Source organism: Syngnathus leptorhynchus, chromosome 1 (genome assembly GCF_054491065.1).
Source record: "Syngnathus leptorhynchus isolate UIUO chromosome 1, UIUO_Slep, whole genome shotgun sequence".
Taxonomy (NCBI): Eukaryota; Metazoa; Chordata; class Actinopteri; order Syngnathiformes; family Syngnathidae; genus Syngnathus; species Syngnathus leptorhynchus.
Window position 1 is genome coordinate 21,719,255 of NC_141195.1, and position 21,208 is coordinate 21,740,462.

At 43.3% G+C, this 21,208-nt stretch overlaps 5 protein-coding genes across 10 annotated transcripts; 4 read left to right on the forward strand and 1 right to left on the reverse strand.

Moving 5' to 3' along the window:
• The first annotated feature begins 89 nt into the window (after window positions 1–89).
• On the forward strand, window positions 90–2,221 carry LOC147062682 (uncharacterized). 2 transcript variants are annotated; one of them, XM_085928125.1, is made up of 8 exons: window positions 90–352; window positions 434–491; window positions 653–762; window positions 825–920; window positions 1,171–1,355; window positions 1,439–1,496; window positions 1,559–1,621; window positions 1,687–2,221. In XM_085928125.1, the coding sequence occupies exons 1-8, from the start codon at window positions 191–193 to the stop codon at window positions 2,119–2,121; spliced, it is 1,167 nt and encodes a 388-aa protein (XP_085784251.1). In that variant the 5' UTR covers window positions 90–190; the 3' UTR covers window positions 2,122–2,221. The 2 variants fall into 2 exon arrangements, with proteins under 2 accessions (XP_085784251.1, XP_085784259.1); XM_085928133.1 differs by having other exon boundaries at window positions 94–352; window positions 647–762.
• Window positions 2,222–3,633: 1,412 nt separating this feature from the next.
• LOC147062683 (uncharacterized) lies at window positions 3,634–11,061 on the forward strand. Of its 3 annotated transcripts, none has more exons than XM_085925129.1 (5): window positions 3,634–3,761; window positions 4,883–5,001; window positions 7,693–7,817; window positions 7,976–8,225; window positions 8,325–11,061. In XM_085925129.1, the coding sequence occupies exons 4-5, from the start codon at window positions 7,982–7,984 to the stop codon at window positions 10,244–10,246; spliced, it is 2,166 nt and encodes a 721-aa protein (XP_085781255.1). In that variant the 5' UTR covers window positions 3,634–3,761; window positions 4,883–5,001; window positions 7,693–7,817; window positions 7,976–7,981; the 3' UTR covers window positions 10,247–11,061. The 3 variants fall into 3 exon arrangements, with proteins under 3 accessions (XP_085781255.1, XP_085781262.1, XP_085781270.1); XM_085925136.1 differs by having other exon boundaries at window positions 7,979–8,225; XM_085925144.1 differs by having other exon boundaries at window positions 3,635–3,761; window positions 7,976–8,153.
• A 135-nt stretch (window positions 11,062–11,196) lies between these two features.
• On the forward strand, window positions 11,197–12,883 carry LOC147062684 (protein jagunal homolog 1-B). The gene is made up of 4 exons (XM_085907280.1): window positions 11,197–11,326; window positions 11,872–11,969; window positions 12,148–12,220; window positions 12,278–12,883. The coding sequence occupies exons 2-4, from the start codon at window positions 11,881–11,883 to the stop codon at window positions 12,665–12,667; spliced, it is 552 nt and encodes a 183-aa protein (XP_085763406.1). The 5' UTR covers window positions 11,197–11,326; window positions 11,872–11,880; the 3' UTR covers window positions 12,668–12,883.
• A 757-nt stretch (window positions 12,884–13,640) lies between these two features.
• Window positions 13,641–15,924, reverse strand: LOC147062685 (PI-PLC X domain-containing protein 1-like). Its single transcript, XM_085907268.1, has 7 exons — window positions 15,673–15,924; window positions 15,414–15,550; window positions 15,021–15,146; window positions 14,720–14,875; window positions 14,453–14,565; window positions 14,309–14,379; window positions 13,641–14,232 (listed from the first exon to the last, which is right to left on the reverse strand). The coding sequence occupies exons 1-7, from the start codon at window positions 15,761–15,763 to the stop codon at window positions 13,997–13,999; spliced, it is 930 nt and encodes a 309-aa protein (XP_085763394.1). The 5' UTR covers window positions 15,764–15,924; the 3' UTR covers window positions 13,641–13,996.
• A 1,076-nt stretch (window positions 15,925–17,000) lies between these two features.
• Window positions 17,001–19,524, forward strand: LOC147062686 (growth/differentiation factor 8-like). 3 transcript variants are annotated; one of them, XM_085907254.1, is made up of 4 exons: window positions 17,001–17,339; window positions 18,006–18,184; window positions 18,266–18,373; window positions 19,025–19,524. In XM_085907254.1, exons 1-4 carry the CDS (start codon window positions 17,009–17,011, stop codon window positions 19,403–19,405), a joined length of 999 nt encoding a protein of 332 aa, XP_085763380.1. In that variant the 5' UTR covers window positions 17,001–17,008; the 3' UTR covers window positions 19,406–19,524. The 3 variants fall into 3 exon arrangements, with proteins under 3 accessions (XP_085763380.1, XP_085763361.1, XP_085763371.1); XM_085907235.1 differs by having other exon boundaries at window positions 18,006–18,373; XM_085907245.1 differs by having other exon boundaries at window positions 18,009–18,373.
• The last annotated feature ends 1,684 nt before the right edge of the window (window positions 19,525–21,208 follow it).

The following is a 21,208-nucleotide window of genomic DNA, read 5'->3' on the forward strand; positions in this document are numbered from 1 at the left end:
CTGTACACCATAATCCAGAAAAAGGCCCAATCAGAATGCACCATCAAATTGCGGAACTCTGCTGCCCTCTAGTGGCCAGCTACAAGTATTGCGCCCTCAGGTGATCCCAATCGAGTGGTTAAAACAGCAGGGAAAGAGGCTAACCGTTTTAGCAGGAGCGCCAAAGCACTTGTTACCTCGCACATTCCACATGGCTGGAAATAGTTTGAAGAAGCTGAAAGGGAGTTTGCACTACATCCCAACCGGCCGACAACTGCCTAGGACGCCGCCTCCTTCCCAAGTGAAGCAACGCTTGGAATTTCCCAATGAAGATGAGAAAAGTCACATGGTGGAATTCAAACAGGACCCAGAGGTGAGTCTGTTGTTTGACTTGGTTGATTCGTTTTCAGTCCAAGTGGTTCCTTTAACCAAGACCTGCGATTGCCATCCAAAGGGGGGCAGCAGCGAGCACCATGACCCAGATGTCTTTCAGGATAACGACACAAAACCAGGTTTGGCTTTTTTCAATGATGCTGCTATACCTAAAGGAGTTATTGAACCGAGGACAATCAAAGGATATGACCTGTACAAATTGAATTGTTGGATGCATTATAGTTATGACACTCCAGCATGACAGAAGATAACAGAATGTTTGCGTTTTTGCAAGTTTTAGGAGTTTTCTCTCACTCATTGGTGGACGGCATGAAAGGCTATCAGTTAACAGCAAGTGACCTGGACTTCATGACGAAGATGCAGGTGGAGAAGCAAATCAAGCAGCTCGAGGTTGGATTTGAATTGATTCACATGCGTAAGTTGAGATGGCAATTTAGTAACGTGCCCTTCAGGGAGAGCTGGTGGAGTTGCGAAACATGCTGCAAACGGAGCTGGTCTTGGAGTCCATGTTGTACCCCGGTGACAACGTGCAAGCTGAACTTCAGAAGGTGAGCTGAGAAGTCTGAATGACTTTGTTTAAAAAAAAAAAAAACCTTGTTAGACTGTTTTTTTTTTTTTTTTACTTCAGTTTATTATTGAATACGTAAAATGTTGTTTCTTCTCTGAAACCAGTTCTCATCGTTAATATAAATATGTCCAGTTTTGCAGATGACTTTTAATTTTTTTTTTTTATAAATGCTTCGTGTCGTGTCTTCATCACTGTTAATTTACTTCTTTCAAATGTTTTGCGCCTGTCAGTCTTCATCCTACTCTGAGCTGGTGGCGCATCACAAGAAGGTACTTGGATCCATGTTCTCATCGATCAAAGTATTGGAGCTAAAAGCCATCCCACTGCTGGCCATTGTGAGCAAGGAAGATGTGGACAGAACACTGAACAAGAAGAAGGGGAAGAAGCAAGCAGTCAGTCAGAAGGAGACCAGTTGGTATATATTTGCAGTTTGCGTGTCCTATGACATCATTTTGACAAAAATCCCATCCTTAAAATTTTAACATATGTGCATCTAAGGAGAAAGGAGGACACAAATGAGAGAGAACATCTGGCGGAACAACTTGTTGCTTACAAGGTGAGGAACACAACCGCAGGAAATCAAAGCATTTCAATTGCAACACTTCTTTTGGGTTTTAGACCACAATTCAGCAGCTGATGAGAGATTTATCAGACCTCAAATCCAAGCTGGCTCAAATAGAGGCAAGAGCTCGACTACAACGCGGGAATTTCACTTTAGGTCTTAACACTGTTAAATATTTGACTAGATGGACAGACAAGAGGTTGCGACCCCCACGGCAAATCTGCCGACCAGCAGGAAAGCAGCAGGCAAGGGTGCAACCAAACAAGAGGTTGTTACAAAAGCAGCGCCAAGGACCGATCTCCCGACCAACAGAAAACCGGCAGGTTCAAACAACCCCTCAAAGTCCAAAGCGGAGAAGACTCCCAAAGAAGCTGCAGGAGAGCAGACGCCGGCAGATGAGTCGAAACCTAAGCGAGGCGCCCGAAAGAGACCGAAGGCTGTCAGACAGGAAGCGGCGGCGACAACATCACCGGTGCAAAGTGTCAAACAGGCGGACGAGGCGAAGCGTGGTCGGCCGGCGGGAAGGCGACTTAAGCAGCAGCAGCAGCAGGAGGGAAAAAAGGAGGAACAACCAAATATTGTGCTTCGACGCTCCAAGAGGATTGCCAATAGGAAGTGATGGGACACAGCCACTTGAAATGTTTTTACTTCAAGTTTTAGTAGATAGGTTTTAGGCTTCCAAATAGATAAATAAATAAATAAAAATGTGCTTTAATTAAGTGTGAGCCATGTCTCATCTTTTGCACAGCAGTAGCTGATTATTATTGCGTATTTTTTAAACGGTGAAATCTTGAAAGATGATGACAAACACAAATCTGTAGATTTCCGGAAAGGAAATGGTGAATTGCATGCGGGTAAAAAGCGAAGCGTGTGGAGTGCACGGGTGCTTTGCCAACACTGGTGCCACCACCTGAAATTTTTTTTATCCTTCTGCATTTCTACCCATATCTTGAAAGCAACATATGATGAATCTTTATCAGTGTTGGCTTTGTTTAAAAAAAGGTTTGCAGACCCACTGAGATATCATTGAGCCCCTCCCACGGGAAAAAAATCCTACAGTAGCTCCGCAATGCCAAAGTATATCCACACTATTATCTTTTTGTTTCCTTCGGTCAAAAATGTATCGACTCAAAACTTTGTTTTTAGGTGAGAATGCCAAGGTTGCAATTTTTCTGTTGACTTGCAATTTGTGCCAAGGTCAGTCTCCGATTGTAATTTGCTTGAAATGTCCAGTTGAGTTCACTTGGCCGCGGCGAGCATTATTACGCTTTCAGTAACTGCCGTCTGTCGGGCTAATATTTAACCTTGAGCCTCATCTATATTTTTTTTCTTTTTGTAAGCCGCACGTCCACAAATGCCGAAAATGCCTTCTTTGTCCTGTTATTGAGAGTAATGATCCTTTAACAGTTCCCCTTTCTGACCTGACCACTGTGCCGATTGGCCGTGGTCGAGTCCAAGCATCTCGCATCACGGGTGCTCACTTTTTGCTCTGTCAACATCGCCGGCATGGAATCTGCCTGTTTGTGTCTCCACCGAGGCAGGCCAGTAAAAACGGGCTCCGCTGGCAAACGAAGAGACAGCACTTTTCATTTATCAAAGCAGGACAAGCAGAGCCCAGGGAGCCCCTGACCCTCAATTTCCTGTCAGCCTTGCATTATGTAAATCAGTCTCTTTTTTTTTTTTTTTTTAAGCAGAAGTCCTTAAACCCTCAACATAGGTTAAAATATTTAAATTAAATTAAGGATTAATTTAATTACAAATAATTTTGGCAGAAAAAGAGAGAGATTTTGAAATCACTTATCTTTTTTTTCCCCGATACCACAAAACCTGGCATTTGAACAGGGGTGTGTGGACTTTTGATAGCCACTGTAGCTACAACACAGTGTTGAGCCATATTTGCTCCAAAGTAAACGTCTCGAGGATCACATTACCCCAAAAGACTTTTTAATTAGAAAGTGCAGTGTGAGGCGTCCTTCCTTGTTTCCCTTATGATGAAGTCTGCTGGAGTTAGCCTGTTGTTTTCTTTGGGAAGCAGCTAACAAATCCTCCGCACTGTAGCTACAATCCAACAACACACATTTAGATGCTTTCCTACTTGATGCCGTCAAGTTGCTGAGCGGGACACAATAGTCGACTTTGATTCTTGACACATTGGAAAAATTCCACCCAATGCAGAAATTGGAAAGCTTTTCAGTGATTTTAGTTCAGGTTCTTTTCCAGTAGTCTGTCCTGGATGCACTTTCTATTTTCTTTTGATTGGTACGTGTATTTGTGGTAGATGTGAAGAGATTAAGATGCAGACAAAAGAGCAGCGAGACGATGTAATGACTGGGAAACTCTATCTGATGATTTCCTCACTGACCTTGTAGCTAAATTCCTCCACATGTTTTCTTTCAACCAGCTGAAATGCCTGTGACGTCATCGTTTCCTTTTCTTCCTTAATGTAACAGCCAGAAATATTAAGACTTTAATTTTTCCCATAAGGGGAAATTCAGGTTATACTCCTAGGAGAGATTTCCGTGTGAGGCTTTCGTGCCTTGCTCAAGGGTGTGTGGATTTTGGAGAAGAGGAAAGTGATTTCCAGTAATTCGTCCTAATTCTGCCCTAGGAACGTTTCAATGTCATGCACAGTAAAAAAGAAAAAAAAAGAGGACAGCATCTTTTGCACTACGTGGTGGTAAAAAAAAAATCCCACTTAACAGGTTTCATGCTTGTGCTAGAAGTAGAGACTAAAGAATATTGGGCATTTAACAAGCGGCCTTGCGAAAGAATATATTCGCGTTATTACGTACTGTATAGCTGTGACGTCACGATTTCCTTGCCGACTGTTTCCTCTCTGCGGTGTGCTCGGTCGTTAACATGATCGATGCAGGGAAATAATAATCGGTTTCAACTCCATACCGCAACTGTTTTCTGTGACAACGACTTTAAATCGACAGATGCATGTTGTTTTTTTTGTCCTGGAGCGGCTTTTTATTTTCTTTTCTAAAAGCAGTACGAAAAATGATGACTTTAATGTGAACCATCTGTTCGTCGTGGGAAATGGCACGTTGAAATAAGCAAGAAGTTGAGCAAAAGTTCAAAAGACTCAGTCACAATCTCACACAGTTGGTAGAAATTATGCCGTTTATGTTTTTCGTTTTACGGCTTACTGGTAGTTGCATTGTTGTCTCATTGAAATGCGTCATAGGGATGCTAAAATATTTGGCTCCGGGCATTGTCGTATCGAGTCAGAAAATTCCCTTTTATATTCGGATGGAGAAATTTAATAGCACCTTGATATTAATCGAGGCTAACCAAAATATGTTCCAGCAAACAGCTGGCCGTTGTCTGACTGCACGTTCTTAAGCAGATCCTGTGGATATTTTTTTTTTGTACAGTATTTGGGTTCCGTCCTCTGCTTCCGCAGCTCCTCCCTCCTGCACATAAAAGCCTCACCACGATCAAAGTTTTGTGCGACATCCATCCACTCTGCAATCGAGCAGCAACTCACGTGCAGGTAAGAAGTGCACGTAAAGTTGTTGTTTTGTGTGTTTCTGGCATGTCTGGCTTCAGTCTCACTCTTTTTGCATTATCTCCTTGTCGATAATAAAAGACTCTTGTGCAGTCTTCTTTTTCGTGCATTCAGAATGTGAAGAGATCATCATGCAGGGGCTGAAAGCTGCCAAACTGAAACTCAGCGATGTGTGTGTTTGTCTGTCTGTCTGTCCCGCTTTCTGTCTGCGCACCTGCCAAACTTGACATGGGTTGGTCCTGATGATTTTTTTTTCAGTGCTTAATTTGATTAGGGACGTGCTTTCATAATAATAATAAAAAGACGTGACAAGCAACAACACGTCATCTTGACATGCTGGAGATTGGCAGCGCTTCTGTTATTGTTGGACCTTGTCATTGACGGTTTCAAAGGAGGACCAGACGCCTCCCTGAGCAGGCCCAGACTTTTCTATTTTGCAGCCTTGTTATTGTTAATGTCTTTGTCCTGTGCCCCACATTCGGTTCGCTGGCTCGCTTCTGCCTCCTGGACAGGAAGAGTTGATGTAGCTCGGAGGGAATGTGTTTCTTGATCCCACCACACTGCTGCCTGCTTTTTTGTTGAGTCATAGATATTCTCCTCTCTTGCAAGTTGGGTTGGAAAATATACGCTTTGGTAATGATCTCAGTTTTGTTGTTTGCAGATAGAAGCCGGTTCTTATAGTTGTAGTATTTTGTTGGAACAACATTTGGCCTCAGGGGAGGCAATCAGATTCTGGGTGGGTACAGGTCAAGGCCGTTGGGCGTAGTTGAGAGAAATGAGGTTCTGTCTTGCATACGTGGGCCTGACTCAGTTGACCTCTCAATCACATCACTGTTGTAGGAATTATACAAATTGCAATACAGTGGAATTAAAATTGATCATAATAAAACGGTCCTATCTGAATAATCAGGAGCAAGCAATATTAATATAATTTATGCACCAGAAATGCTAGTTATTAAATGGATTGAAGTCTGCAATGTGGGAAAACAATTAGTTCTCAACAATGTCTCCTCTGTATCACCCACTAATATTAATATCACGATCTAGAATTAAACTATCGCAGCTGTAAATTTGAGAATTTCCCATACTGATCGTATGTTATTATTGGCCCATCCGATCCATAAAACGAGGCCGAGTGCCTTTGGGAGCCAACGTAAATAGGAGCCAAAGCAAGCGCACAAGGTTCTGCCGAGAAATTATGGCTGCGAAGCGTGCAGGGAAATCAATTCAATTGTTGACATTTGTTGGAAATAAAAACTGCGGCGAGACGGAAGGTGACCTGGACATTCGTCATGCGCGCGCATGTGCGCATGCGTGTGTGCGTGCGCATCCATTTTGAAGTCACCCCTCTAATACACAATGTAAGACACACACGCACACAGGTGTCTTTCCCAGATGTCTTGGCCTCGGTTCTTGTTCGCTGATCAGCTGAGTGTTGCATGTCAAACATAGTCTGGGCTCCGAGCACAGTGCACTTCAAAGACTCTTAAAGTAGGCCATCTGGAAGCATCAGGTGGGGCTTCAAAAGGCATTTGTAAGGTTTTTTCTTTTGTGCCAGATTCTCAACATCATGCAAGGAAATAAGAGACGCTCACTCATTTATTCTGGACGGTCTCCGCTGTGTATTCACCTTGACGAATGAGCTCGCTTGATCCAGTCGGTTCGGATTGATGCATTCTTGGAGGTCAGATCCAACCTGAGTTTAGGGTCCAGAAACATTTCAAAGCTCTGCACATTGTTTTTAACATTCCACTGAAACAGGCTGGTCTAGTTCTCAAATGTGTTGATTGTTGAACGATGATGTGCCAGATGGACCACAACTACTAACTTCCAAAAGCGGTCAGTTTGTTATTGGAGTTATTCAAATTAGAAGATTTTTTTTTTTTTGTTACCACACAACGATTATCAGCAATTTAATGAGTGGTGACAAAATATGGTGCTAGCAAAAGCTTATTTAAGCTTGGCCATTTTGTAGTTGTTTTTCTTTACAAATAAAATATATTTAAGTCACCAGCTTTTAAATGTGAGAAAATCAAACAAACCAAAACAACAGGCAATTCATTATTTACAACCTTCAAAAATAATTTTACAAATACTTTAAGATAAAAAGGGAAAATTTTTCAAAATTGCATTTTGTATCATTCCAACAACAGAAATATTCCTTGAACAGCTTTTTGTACAATAAACATAAACACTTTCCAAATTATACAGAGACTTCCAAATTCAAAATAACTTTTGAATATCATAAGAAAGTAACGTTGTCTTGTAGATGTTAAAATATGACTTTTAAATTTGCATAACAGATTATTTCTCCACTGACGGAGTACTTCCCATATCGGACCAGGATGATTCCGACAGAATAAGGACTAACCTATCAAGTCTTGCAATGTATTAGATCCTTTTTTTTTTTTTTTTTTTTTTTGCATCAAAGCCAACGCTTGGCCTTGAATGTGGCTTCCCATCACTGCTCACCATGCTTCATTTAGTTACCCTCCTGCTTTTCCTGGACTATAATAGAATGCTAAGATGATGTGAAACTTGTGGGGTTCTGTCCATGGTGCTGGATCTTTACATTGGGAATCAGTTAAAGAAATGCTTGGGACAATCATACATCACTCCAAGGTGAAGAAGAAGCCATTTGATCCTGAACTTACCTGTAATTCATTTTTTGGACAGAGCCCAGACCAGACTGGCGTCGTCTCTACATGGCCACCTCCCAACTCATGCCTTGGAAACGAGCCCGAGAAGCAACCTAATGTAAGGTGGACAAAGACGTTTACTCGACAAGGAGAACTCTGAAAGTAAGCAAACTTTTGATTTGTCAATTGAGCAATTCTAGGTTTATTTTTTTCTGTCACTCTGCCATAAAAAATACATTCAATCTATTTTGTAAGGAGGCTATGATGTAGCAAAACTGATACACTTTCTGGTTGTATTTTCTTTTTTTTCTTTTGCACAGTAGAATATGGTTCCTGTAATCCTCCAACCCATCCACATACTCATCGCTGTGGTCCATCTGGCCCACTGTGGTTCATTCTCCAGAAGCAAAACATCATCGCAGCAATACCAGCCGCAGCCACAGTACAACGATGGCCATCCGCAACAGCCCTTCTCAGGAAACGAGATGCCGTTACTGGGTCAGTACGGTATGGAGCTCCCTCAACTTCCATTTGAGTTGGGCAAAGAGCGGCTATTGACGGAAAGCAAAGGTCTCACTATTTTCAAATGAAATCACTAGAGATCTGAGGACTGATTCTTCATCTGGATTGAATCCTCACCTCTCATGACCAAATTTCTTTGTTTTTAAGGGCAAACATTCAGAGGAGCCAAAGGTCCACCTCCCCATGTTTCAAGTGGAGAAGGACCTCCTGGCATTCAAGGCCCACCAGGACCTCAGGGACCACCAGGCCTACCAGGACATGGATTGCAAGGAATACCTGGAAAACCAGGTCCCACTGGTCCTCAAGGGTACCCGGGAATAGGCAAACCAGGACTGCCAGGATTGCCTGGAAAACCAGGAGGACCTGGATTGCCTGGGCCACAAGGTGAATCAGGACCTAGTGGTCGTGAGGGGCCAAATGGACTTCCTGGTCCTCAAGGACGTCCGGGTCCACCTGGCCTCCCTGGAATTGCGAAGGTTGGAGGTCAAGGTCTGCCAGGACAGGTGGGTGTTCAAGGTGAGCCGGGTCAAAGAGGTCCTCCTGGGCTTCCTGGCCAACTAGGTCTCAGAGGAGAAAAAGGAATTGGCATACCTGGTTTTCCTGGGTTGAAAGGACCTAGTGGACCACCGGGTCCACCTGGACATGTTGGGATGCCTGGGATTGGCAAACCTGGTGCGAATGGTCTTCCCGGTCATCCGGGAATGCCAGGAAAAGTTGGTGCTCGTGGACAGCCAGGACCAGCAGGACCACCCGGTGACAAAGGCCAACCAGGTCCACCGGGCTTATCTGGAATTGGAAAAACAGGGAAAGATGGCTTTTCTGGTCAACCTGGGTTTCCTGGAAGCAAAGGTGCACCGGGCGCTCCAGGATTACCAGGAAGTCCAGGTTTGCCTGGTTATGGGAAACAAGGCTTTCCAGGACCCATGGGTCACAAAGGACACAGCGGTGTTCCTGGATCAACAGGTCTAAAAGGAGAAAAGGGTCATGCAGGCCTTCCAGGTGTTATTGGTCAGACAGGTTCTAGTGGCAGACCTGGTCAGCCAGGCCCAATGGGGCCACCAGGCAGCATTGGCTTCTCTGGGCAAAAGGGCGATGATGGTGATGTTGGGCCGAAAGGAAATCCTGGACTGAAAGGGGATTCAGGGTTACGAGGCCTTCCGGGACAGCCAGGCTTCATGGGCGAGGTTGGACAACCTGGACCGAGAGGATTTCAAGGACCCGTGGGCCCCAAAGGGGAACCAGGTAACAGGGGTTTAATTGGTGCCCCCGGCACAGCGGGATTACCTGGGCCAAGAGGAGCAGTTGGCCAACCTGGTGATAAAGGCCATCACGGACCACAGGGGATCCCAGGACTTTCAGGACCAGGTGGCCCAATAGGACCTCCAGGAATGCCTGGTCTAAAGGGGGAAACAGGACCTTCTGGTTTACCAGGCTATCCTGGTGAGGGGACACCTGGACCGGCGGGTCAAATTGGTCCTAAGGGTAACACTGGCCCTATTGGACCTCAGGGACTTCCTGGACAACCAGGGCAACCTGGACCCCCTGGTCCTCCAGGACTCTCTGCAACATATCCTGACCTCAGCCAAACCCTTGCAGTGTCGGGTCCATACAGCGGTCAAAAACAAGCGTACAAAAAGCCAAGGTATAGTGGCAACACTGGTGGAAATGCCTTGGAGATGCCAGCTTTTACAGCAAAGCTCACAAATCCATTTCCATCTGTCGGTTCTCCCGTGATCTTTGACAAAATCCTACAGAATGGCAACCAGGACTACAATCCTCAAACTGGTGTTTTTACATGCAGCGTACCAGGGGTTTACTATTTTTCTTACCACGTCCACTGCAAAGGGAGTAACGTGTGGGTGGCACTGATGAAGAACAACGAGCCAATGCTGTACACTTACGATGAGTGTGTCAAGGGCTTGCTGGACCAGGCATCCGGTAGCGCCGTGCTCCAGTTACAGCAGGCCGACATCGTGCACTTGCAGCTGCCGTCTGAGCAGGCAGCAGGACTTTACGCCAGTCAGTACGTCCACGCCACTTTTTCTGGATACTTATTGTACCCAATCTAATTGAAAGCACTTGTATTTAAAAATATCACGACTGAAGCGGCAAATGAAGTGAACCTGTTTGGATGTGCTTTGGGAACATTGTCACTATCTGAGTAATATTTTGTAGAAATTGTGACATCTGTATTTACACATGAACAAAGTGTCTTTTGATGTGCTAATTGCACAGTTACTAGTCCAAAAAACGATCTTCACTGTGGTGAATGTTTTTTTTTATGTGTTTGAGGCAATAAACATGGATCTGTGTTATGACTGAGAAGGTGGATGAAATGACAATCGGCCATTGTTCTTTACTTTTTTTTTTTAATCGTGAAAAAAAAAAAGCATTTGACTTTAGACAATACCTTCAGTCTCATTGTTTTTCTTTGCATACAAACATTTTGTTTGCAGGACAAACGCTGCCAGGTGTTAAATTCCTGCTAAAAAATTAAAGAAAATAAATGTTGAAAAATATATTGGAATTTGAAAATATGAGCGCTTTAGTTTTTTTATTTTCTCAGTTTTTAAAATGAATGTAAATGAACTGATTAGTTCAATAATTGTCAATGTCATATGATTAACACTATGGTGGTACACAAAAGAAACACTGTTCAAACCTTTTTTAATACACGTAGTACAGTTTAGTTGTATTTAGCTATCAAGTAATACATTCACATTCATCTTAGAGCTCTGTATGTCATATAGAACTTTTATGTGCAATACTAATAATTTTAATTGAAGTATTATATGGGCCGGGATTCCCCCTTCTATATTTAATCAATGTTATTGTTCAAACTGTGTATGATGCTACAATGGCATAAAATATTAAACATACCTTTCAGGAGTAAACAAAAAAAACTCTGCTCGGTGTTTACTTTTGTATTTATACTTGTTTTGTTTCATTAGTTTTTGTGTACTTAGTGTAAGTAGTTAAAGCAACAAGCATTCCAAATCAGTAGATGGCGGTAGTGTACAATTACAGTTTGCAACCGCCGCTAAAACGATGACGAAGACGTTTGTTGACCAATCAGCCGCTTTCCTCTTCCGTACACCGGAGCCGTCAGTGTGCACAATCTTCCCATACTTAGAGGAATCGACGAACACGTAAGGGCTATTAAGTAGTCTTGAATTTAAAATAAATGTTTGTATTTTATTCATCGCACATAAACATCGCCAAGTGCTCCTTGCTAAAATGCTAGTCAGTCGCTGTCGACGATGCCTTTTGCAAAATGTTGCAAGACAAAACCCAAATTAATAACCCCTGGACAGCCTTCATTAAAATTAGACGTGCTTGGCAATGGCTTTTTAGCCAAGTCAACCCAAAAGTGGAGAAGTGGAACGGAGTAACACGACACGTGGCGTGTTGATGAAGAACTGATCTGACCTCTAAGCGGTCAGACACCTTCAAAATAATTCAAATGGGCTCTCAAGCAGATTTAGGGATTACGACGAGTCACATGATGACTTTATTTCACATTGTTACAAATAATGATCACACTCCAAAAAATTATCTTTCCACATCAGAACAAAAAAACGATCAGTGTTAGATCACACAAAATCCCGTCAAATTAAATTCATGCCCTAAAAGCCTGGCCATTGGCAGAACACAAACCTATAACAGTTTAACTTTTATATTGTCTGTGATGTAGAAGTGATCCATGGCTTCCCGAGCGGGACCGCGCGCGACAGGCACGGACGGCAGTGACTTTGAACACAGGGAGCGAGTGGCCTCACACTACCAAATGAGGTAGGTCAATCACATTAGTAATCATATTCTAACATAAATTCATCGTAGCTTGTAATTTCATACAATCGCACAACTTTTCTGTGAATTGAATTTGAACTTCCACCAATCGCAGTTGGCTGGACAAGTGTGACAACATGCGAAGAATAATCAAGTTTTATTTTATTATATGTTCTTTCAGCGTGGCCCTCAAGTCCGAAATCCGGAAACTTAACCTGCTCCACTTGCTGGTGTGGGTGCTGATGGCAGCTCAGGTAGAATGTCATTGCCGAGTGACCGCTGAGCTCCTTCTGAAGTGTCTCGTGTGTTAGGTGACAGTGAGCCAGCTGGGTCTTGTGTCCCACAAAACCGTTGCCTCACCGTACCAGTGGGAGTACCCTTACCTCCTCAGCATTATCCCCACCGTCTTCAGCTTCATGGCTTTGCCACGCAACAACATCAGCTACCTGGTCATCTCCATGATCAGCGCCGGGCTGTTCTCGGTAGCTCCGCTCATCTACGGCAGCATGGAGATGTTCCCCGTGGCTCAGCAGCTGTACCGACACGGCAAAGCCTACCGCTTCATCTTCGGCTTCTCGGCCGTGACGATTATGTACTTGGCGATCGTCATTTCCGTGCAGGTGCACGGCTGGCAGATCTACTACAGCAAGAAGCTGCTGGACCAGTGGTTCACCAGCACGCAGGAGAAGAAGAAGAAATAAGCTTTTTGTGGCTGCGGCAAAAGGGAAAACTTGTCTGTTGACCGATGCAGCTTCGTCTTTGATGACACTGCGAAAAGTGGTTGTCTGACAACTTTTTGTGCCTTTTATATATTTTTTGCATCGTTTTCCTTCCGTGAAGTCTCCCACCATCGGTGCGTATTGTACATGAAAGCTTCTGGCATTTCATCATTCTCCAGTAAAATGTTGTCAACACTGTTCTTGTCACATTTCTTTCTCCTCAAGGTCTGGCAGTCGTTTGTGACAATACCAAATATTAATCAGGAAAAACACAATCATTAGGGTATTAGAAGCCATTGAGTCATTGAAACCTGACTTTGAAACCCTACCTCTAGTTTGAAACACTACTTTGAAACTCTAACACTAAACCTTAACTCCAACCCTGTCCTAATGGTAACCCTAATTTGAAACTTGACTTCGAAACCCTAACATTAGTTTGAAACCTTACCTCTAGTTTGAAACTCCACTTCGAAACCCTAACACTAACCCCTAACTCTTGTCCTTAACTCAAACCCCTAACTCTAATCCTTAACTCTAACCCCTAAAACTAACCCTAACCAGTAACCCCAACGCTAGCCGCTAAGCAACCTGACTTTAAAACCCTAACAGTAGTTTGAAACCCTACCGCTAGGTTGAAACACTACTTCAAAACCCTAACTCTTAACACCTAAGCCTAACCAGTAACTAACGCTAACCCCCAATTTGAAACCTGACTTTGAAACCCGAACTGTAGTTTGAAACGCTACTTGACTCAGTTGTGTTTAATAAATGATCTTTGTACCAAGAGAATTTTATTTGCTTTTTAAATTCCTTTCAGTTTTTTAATGATCCGTTCTGTGTTTAACGTGACAATAACACAATGTTTTTGCTTTTTAATAACACATTTAGCAAATGTATACAGTTTTTTTTTTTTATTATTATTACAGAAGCCTTACGATACATATTTTTTTGTGAAAAAAAAAAAAAAACACCTTAGTATACATGGTCATTTTTCATCAAAAAAAAGCCTTACTATACTTAACCTAACGAAAACCTAACTGTTCACTTTTCTTATATACATCATATGTACAGTATGTCACTTCCAGCAACTAAAAGGCAACAAATTCACAATCGCACTCAAAATATAAAAAGCAATATACAGATCTCAGCTCAGGCGTCAACTAACAGCTTGATAACACACACGTCACTTGCAGCAGCTAAAAGCTTCCCTTCTCCTTGTATGGCTTGCACATTCAAACTTGAGTACGTGTAAGGTGATCACACTGACAAGTGCTGATTGTCTCTCAGTCTTTTTTTTTTTATTTGTCTCTGTCAGCACCGCCCTTTGTAGTTGAGGCCAATGACACGATCGCAAAAGCGAGCGACGGCAACAAAGTCACAGCAGATGATGTTGACGCCCTCCGCCTCGGGCCCCGGATGTTGTTCTCCCACCCAGTTGAGGAGCGGAGTCAAGGCCTTGGTGGTGATGCTCCTCATGTTTTGGAAGGGATGGAGGAGGACGAACGCAATATTTTCAGTCAGGTTCAGACCGCTGACGTAAAAGCCAGCTGGAGAGCAGACAACAGTCAAAACGAGTCGATTGGTCAACTGCGTGTGTTTTTTCCACAGATCGATCCAACCTACCTGGTCTTCCTTTTTGCTTCTGAGCCTCCAAGTAGGAAATCACTTTTTTGGGATCAGTGCTGTCAGCATACCTACAGAAAAAAAATAATGTCCGTATCATCATCATCATCAAGGCACTGGGCTGGCAAGTGTGCCGTTTAATACCAGTAAGGTATTTCGGTCCATAGCTCGGGATGACGCTGGAGCACTTCCTGGTCGTCATAGGAAATGATCACCTGTTGGCATTTGGACCAACAGGACCGCAAAGTGGGAAGATCCTGAACAAAATGTCCATGATTTCAGAATAAGAAAAAAAACAAAGATTTCATCATTCCGATTAACCTTTGACCTCCCTTGGCCACATTCGAACAAACGACATGAATTTTTAAGATTTCTTTTCTCATGGTGATCATTGTGTAAATAACTACTTACCTGTGGGGAGCAGAGCTTTGGTCCAAAATGTGATATGATGTACTCTACAAGTTCTCTGTGGTCACTTGGGGTCAGGCAACTGAAATGTGAACAGCAAATGATCACGACCTCTTTAGGATGTGCATCCAGCCAGGTGGCCAGCTCATCCAGAGCCTCCTACTGACAACACACACATGCACGCACACACATTTGACCAAAACATGAATGAAGACAGGTACAGGCTGACTCCCATCCACAATTTCATTTCACAAAAAGTTTGCATTTGAACAGGGGCGTGTAGACTTTTTATGTGTGTGTGTACCTTGACAGTCTTCCAAGTATAGATACCATGGGCAAAGAATAATTTGCTGCACTCTTTTGGCTTCCTGGCAATCCGCAGGTCCAAGAAGCGAATCCCGAGGTCACACTGACGACTGAGGTCAGCTTGCTGTGGGCACAGAGGAAGAAGATCATAAACAAACGACACGCACACTAAGAGAGGGTTAGGATTTCAAACTAGGGTTTCAAACTAGGGTTAGGGTTTTAACCGTGACTAGTGCATGTAACTTACTACCATCTCTAATCCAAACATCACATCTACTTTTCAGGATCTTGTGGAGATGTGGTAAATGACAAAACAAGGAGCTGAAGCCAAGTCATGTCTCTTTTACTCTCCACACAAAACTGATGATTTACAGAATAAAGCGGGGTGTACCTGCGTGGTGGCCCAGCGGAACACGCAGGGTCGTATCAGGCAAGGAGCAAATCTGTCCATCACGTTGAGGAGCCACGACTCTGATACCACGACAGGGGAGGACATGTCGAGACAGAATGACATGCTGTCGTGGCTCCCTACGAGAAACGTGTACACATCGTCGAGATTAGATTGATCGATTCATATGTAAAATAAATATTAAGCGTAGGACTTCCGTATTTTCTAGTGTGTAGGGGTGGGATTGTTTATTTTGGCTTACCAGGGATGGCCAAGTTCCACAGCGACACGTCAAGCAGCTCATCAGGTAAATGTGACATCCAGTCCGAGTTTCCGCAAAGTAAGTCCTCCATTTTGTGTTGTTTTCTTATCTTGTTTCAGCTTCTTGCTACATCTTTTGGTTTCTGTTTACATTCTCAACTCGTCATGTGAAACAGCTTCAGGTGTTCTTCTTCTGTTACGTCTGTAGCGTGTCGTGAACGCATCTTTGTTTATTTCCGCCCCCTACTGACCAAAATTAATATTGTTTTGTATTTGACAGCACTTTTTTAAGTGTTATGTCCCATTTAAGCATTAGACTTGTGCTGTTTCGAGGATTTTATGACAGTACTTGTTTATGAAAATAAAACATCCCAGTCCCAACGTTCACCTGTCATTCAAATAGCTAACCCAAACCTAATGCTAACTCGACCCTAACACTAGCACTGGCTTATTAAAGGTTGGGAAGCGCTGGACCACAGGGAGCAGCTCAAACAAACCTGTTCTATAGCTTAGTAGCGCCCTCTAGTGGTTGACGCTCCACTGTCAATAACAAAGTTTCCGAGCCCAAAAGTCCCTGCATTGCCTTACTGTTTTGTGTTCACGTCGCAATGGAGGTTCCCTGGGACATTTATGACAATCAGCTCGGGTACAATCGATGTAGGAATGTTCAAATACCAGGTTTCAGTGACATTTAATAATGGAGACAAATATATATTTCACATTCACCACAATCTATAATTATATCTATGATTTCTTATTTAGAGAGGAAGTCAAAGCAAACAAATGAGATGAACTGTGTGCACCCAAAGTTAGAAGTGATGACGTGACTGTGCTGAGAATTAACCAATGACATTCAAACGCAAGTTCAATGTGGATCAGTAGACACCTGCCACCACTTAAAGCGCCTCAGATCAACCTTTAAAATAAACTTCTATTGAGATTTTCCTAACTTTTGCTTTTTCTCCCTAGCAGCTAAACACTGTGGGATTTGGACACGTTGAGAATTCCTTCTGCCTGGACTACGGCCCCAGTTGCAGCTGGAAAAACAGAAAAGTATGTCGTGATTTAGTAGTTCATAAAGCCACTGGCACACTGTTCTCTTGCTTTTGTGTTCTTTTAGTGACAAGCAAGGTTGTGTTTGCAGCAAACATTTTGGAGACAAAAATTCAACACCTGACTATCTATCTCAGGCATCATACGGTATTTAACAAGGGGGGGGGGGGGGCAGTCCTACCTCTTTAAATCTGCTTTGAGATCAAATAGCCAATCATAGAGTGCTGAGGGCAGAGACAACGTTTCATTATATAGTGTCAACCCACCAAGCATTTGTGTCCAAGATGCTCCTCTTGCTCGGTGTGGCTGCTGCCATTCTATCTGCGGGCTCCTCCAGGGAGTTGAACCGGACCTCCGGGCTGATGGCGGAAGGCATAGAAGCGTGCTCAGCCTGCGAATTCCGCGAGCACAGCAAGCAGATGAGGCTGTACAGCATCAAGTCGCAGATCCTCAGCATCCTACGGCTGGAGCAGGCACCCAACATTAGCCGGGATATGATCCGCCAGCTGCTGCCCAAAGCGCCGCCTCTTACGCAGCTCCTGGATCAGTACGACCCTCGGGTGGAAGATGAGGAGCACGCCACCACGGAGACCATCATCACCATGGCAACCAAGTGTAACTAACCCAACACATTCATTTCCTAAACTATAAATTTGGGGCAGAAATTGAGGAAGAAAGTCTCATTTTAGGCTTAACAAAGCAATAAGACCATCTGTGAGTGCAACTTGTGTTTGGTGGTGTCGTCAGCTCCCTCTAGTGGTACGCGAAAGAATACATCACCAAATTAAATCCATTTATGACATAAAATATAATTGATCACATTAAAATGTTTATTTAGGCACAGTACGTTTTAACTGAATGGTCAAATGCTGTCATCTACAGTTTTTTTTTTAATTTCCTTACTCGCTGTAGTTCAAATATAGATTAGTTGTATTTAACTTTAACATGCATTGGTATTTAAACGATTTAATCAAATAGTTTTGAATGTTTTAATCAGGTAGCATTTTTAAGTTAATTTGCCTGTATTGACACAAATCCAAATGAACTTTTTTTGAAAATTTACAAAAGCACATGAATCAGAAATTGACTTGCAAATTAGAGGGGTGGTCTAGAGTCTGATTTACAGTAAGGGCAGTGTTACTGTTCAAACTCGCCACACGATTGACGTGGCTCAAAATAATAAGAAAAACCATTTTTGGAATGGCAGTTGTATTTTGGCCTATCACATGGACGTGGAAGTTGTTGATATTTAGTTAAACACTTGCTGTGAATGTTCTCCAGCAGACTCCATCGCAACAGGAAGGCTGTCCTATTGCCTGTTCAGCCTCAGTCCAAAGATCCACACAGAGAACATTCTGAGCGCTCAGCTGTGGGTTCATCTGCGGCCAGTCGACATGGTCACAACCGTCTTCCTGCAGATCTCTCGACTGAAACCCGACAGGGAAGGAAACAACACCCGGGTCAGAGTGCGTTCTCTAAAGGTGGACACCGATGCTGGTGCCGGTTCTTGGCAGAGCATGGACATCAAGTCTCTGCTGCAGGCGTGGCTGCGTCAGCCAGATAGCAACTACGCTATCGACATCAATGCTTTCGACCCTCAAGGAGAAGACCTGGCAGTCACGTCTGCAGAGCCTGGAGAGGAAGGCCTGGTGAGGGCACCGCTTAAAACGGTTTACTGAGAACGACTCAGCCTCTCGTTTCAGGGATCCTAATCGGCCCGCTAAACAATATGAGAAGAATCCATATCGGCATGCAGTGACGTAACGTGTTTAACATATCGACATCACAGTCAGGAACGCCAGATGTGAATTGGGTAGATCTTCCGTTTCCATTCCAAAAAAAGGAATTTTGGAAACTGAAGAGTATCAATTGTGACTAACTAGCGACGAGTCCCGGGCGTACCCCGGCTCTTTCTCAAAGTCAATTGGCATAGTTGCTAATGACAATAGGAGCAATAGAAAATAAAGCTCTGGGAAAATGAAGAGAATGATCAGTTTCTCCAGTGCAGGTATTTGCAGCTACAGTGTCCAGGCTGTTTAAATAAAATTAACATTATTACTTCGGTCAATAAACTGACGATATTGTCACGCCCGGATTCCATCTTCAAGTATCGCCATTTAAAATTACATAAAAAGCATGGATGTCGTTAGGTACCCCCCAAAACTGAGCGTTTTGGGTTTCTGAGGTTTTTCTGCTTTTTTTGTTGTTGTTGCTGATATGCAAACGATAAAAAAGGGCAGGTTACCACATCGACGTTCCATTCGTGTTAACATGTCACAACCGATTTTTTTTTTTTTCAGCAACCTTTCATTGAAGTCAAAATCCTGGACAGTCCAAAGCGATCTCGTCGTGACTCGGGTCTAAACTGCGACGAAGAGTCAGCAGAGACGCGCTGCTGCCGCTACCCGCTCACCGTGGACTTTGAGGAGTTCGGCTGGGACTGGATCATCGCACCCAAGCGCTATCGAGCTAACTACTGCTCGGGAGAGTGCGAATTCTTGCACCTGCAGCAGTACCCGCACGCGCACCTGGTCAACAAGGCCAACCCACGCGGCACGGCGGGACCCTGCTGCACGCCCACAAAGATGTCACCCATTAACATGCTCTACTTTAACCGCAAGGAGCAGATCATCTACGGAAAGATCCCGTCTATGGTGGTGGACCACTGCGGTTGCTCCTGATGCACTGATGGATTTCGAGCACCTTCAACGATCTGTAACATCAGCAGATTATTGTGCTGGATGGTTGGACAGCGCTACCTTGACTTAATGAGGATTTTTCTTTTTAGTTACGGGGGGGGGGGGGGGGGGAACGCTACTTCATAATTCTTAAAGTTATCCCCCCCTTAAATTCTGACTGACATGCGTACAGTAAATGCACTTCAAGATGGAGTACGTAGTCCTGAAGTTGCTAGCAAGAATTGAACATAACCTCACTTCAGTTCACTGACATACGTAAATGGCAGCACGTCATGACTTGATGATGGCATGTGGCCAAAAATTAAATGTCTGGTGTTGTATTTTATTTATTTTTTTTGAGGGGGGGGTGGTTAAAACAAACAATGAACTCATATCAACGAGCTTATCAACAATGGGGAACAATGATTGGCTAGGAGCATGGTCACAAAACAATGTAAACTCATAAGTCAAGGTAACACTGTATTTGGTTTGATACAAAGATGCGAAATGTGTGGGCCACCCTGCTGCTTTCTGTCTGGTTTGAGTTTTGCCCCCCCCCCCCCAAAAAAAAGCCTGCAGGATGTCAAGCATGTGCCTTTATTTGATCAACAATGAACCGAGTGCTCTTTCTTCCTTGCTTGCAAAACAAATGCTGAGAATCAAACACCATTAATTTATCAAAAGACTTAGGGAGTCTGTGTCTAATTTGTAACTACTTTATAGATATACTTGAGCGAGCAATAGTTTTCATATTCATCCAAGCACAAAAAAAGGTTTGGAAAACGGTAACGGATTGCACCATTCTTATCCAATTCACTGTAGCTTGGTGGTTGTTAGGTTTGGAAAATGCAAAAAACAGACTGAGGTTTTTATACATTCTGTAAAATTCCAGGTGATGTCCTGTATGCGGCATTTTGGGCTCAAGCCTGCAGGAATTAAATTGAGATAAAAAAAAAAAAAAAAAGAATACAAATAAATTCATCTCCACAGGAGGTTTTGTCTTGATTTGATGCTGAGAGCAGATGTCCTGGCTGTTGTTGTACTTCACGGGGATTTGTGACCTACACGCTCGGCTGGAACAACATGTCCGCAAATGACATTTCTCTTAATTAATGCCCTGAACTTGAGTTCACATCCTGTTATGTTGAGCTGCAGCAACACAGTATGTTCAAGTTGTCACTGCACGCAACTGAAGCGCCATCGACATAGGCCTTGTCTCATGGGGACTTTTCAGTCTTATGACTCCTTCTAACAACTTAAAAAAATAGATATAACAATCTGTAACACCAGTAAATTAATTCATTCATTTTCTGAACCATACGGAAGAGAATTAGGGCCATTGAAGAAAGAAGAAAAAAAAAGGGAGGGCGGTGCAAAGTTTCTTTTCCTCAGAATTGACTTTAGAAACAAGACCATCATTCAAGATAAAACAAAACGTCTTCATAAGCATTCTATTTACTTGAAGCAAAAATATTAAGTCATTTGGAAACCTACACCAGAAAGGAACATTTCATTCGAAATTGTGTTATCTTATAACACTTTGTGAGAACGTCATTGCGTCTATTCCAGTGAAAGAACGCTTCAACACATTACATTCCTTAAATCTTTGTTTGTCTGATGTGCAATAATATTGCATTCATAGAAACTATCATTTTGATATATAGCGCCCCTAACACCCGCGAAAAGTCAGCGAAACAAGTGTAAATCGTAGGTTTCGGTTTGCAGTTCCTTTCGCTTTCTCTGAAAACACGTGGTCTTCACCCTGGCCGTTCCAGTAACTGGTACTCCCCCTGTCAACGAGTCTTG

What these genes read in the sequence shown, in the direction of transcription:
- LOC147062682 (XM_085928133.1), top strand. Translation starts at nt 191, where the DNA reads ATGGCTGGAAATAGTTTGAAGAAGCTGAAAGGGAGTTTGCACTACATC. An exon ending in AGCAAATCAAGCAGCTCGAG is followed by an intron (nt 763 to 824) that starts GTTGGATTTGAA and finishes CGTGCCCTTCAG; the next exon opens with GGAGAGCTGGTGGAGTTGCG. An exon ending in TGCAAGCTGAACTTCAGAAG is followed by an intron (nt 921 to 1,170) that starts GTGAGCTGAGAA and finishes TGCGCCTGTCAG; the next exon opens with TCTTCATCCTACTCTGAGCT.
- LOC147062683 (XM_085925129.1), top strand. Translation starts at nt 7,982, where the DNA reads ATGGTTCCTGTAATCCTCCAACCCATCCACATACTCATCGCTGTGGTC. An exon ending in GCTATTGACGGAAAGCAAAG is followed by an intron (nt 8,226 to 8,324) that starts GTCTCACTATTT and finishes TTTGTTTTTAAG; the next exon opens with GGCAAACATTCAGAGGAGCC.
- LOC147062684 (XM_085907280.1), top strand. Translation starts at nt 11,881, where the DNA reads ATGGCTTCCCGAGCGGGACCGCGCGCGACAGGCACGGACGGCAGTGAC. An exon ending in GCCTCACACTACCAAATGAG is followed by an intron (nt 11,970 to 12,147) that starts GTAGGTCAATCA and finishes ATGTTCTTTCAG; the next exon opens with CGTGGCCCTCAAGTCCGAAA. An exon ending in GGGTGCTGATGGCAGCTCAG is followed by an intron (nt 12,221 to 12,277) that starts GTAGAATGTCAT and finishes CTCGTGTGTTAG; the next exon opens with GTGACAGTGAGCCAGCTGGG.
- LOC147062685 (XM_085907268.1), bottom strand. Translation starts at nt 15,763, where the DNA reads ATGGAGGACTTACTTTGCGGAAACTCGGACTGGATGTCACATTTACCT. An exon ending in GTGGAACTTGGCCATCCCTG is followed by an intron (nt 15,551 to 15,672) that starts GTAAGCCAAAAT and finishes CGTTTCTCGTAG; the next exon opens with GGAGCCACGACAGCATGTCA. An exon ending in TCCGCTGGGCCACCACGCAG is followed by an intron (nt 15,147 to 15,413) that starts GTACACCCCGCT and finishes CTGTGCCCACAG; the next exon opens with CAAGCTGACCTCAGTCGTCA.
- LOC147062686 (XM_085907235.1), top strand. Translation starts at nt 17,009, where the DNA reads ATGCTCCTCTTGCTCGGTGTGGCTGCTGCCATTCTATCTGCGGGCTCC. An exon ending in CATCACCATGGCAACCAAGT is followed by an intron (nt 17,340 to 18,005) that starts GTAACTAACCCA and finishes AATGTTCTCCAG; the next exon opens with CAGACTCCATCGCAACAGGA. An exon ending in AGCCTGGAGAGGAAGGCCTG is followed by an intron (nt 18,374 to 19,024) that starts GTGAGGGCACCG and finishes TTTTTTTTTCAG; the next exon opens with CAACCTTTCATTGAAGTCAA.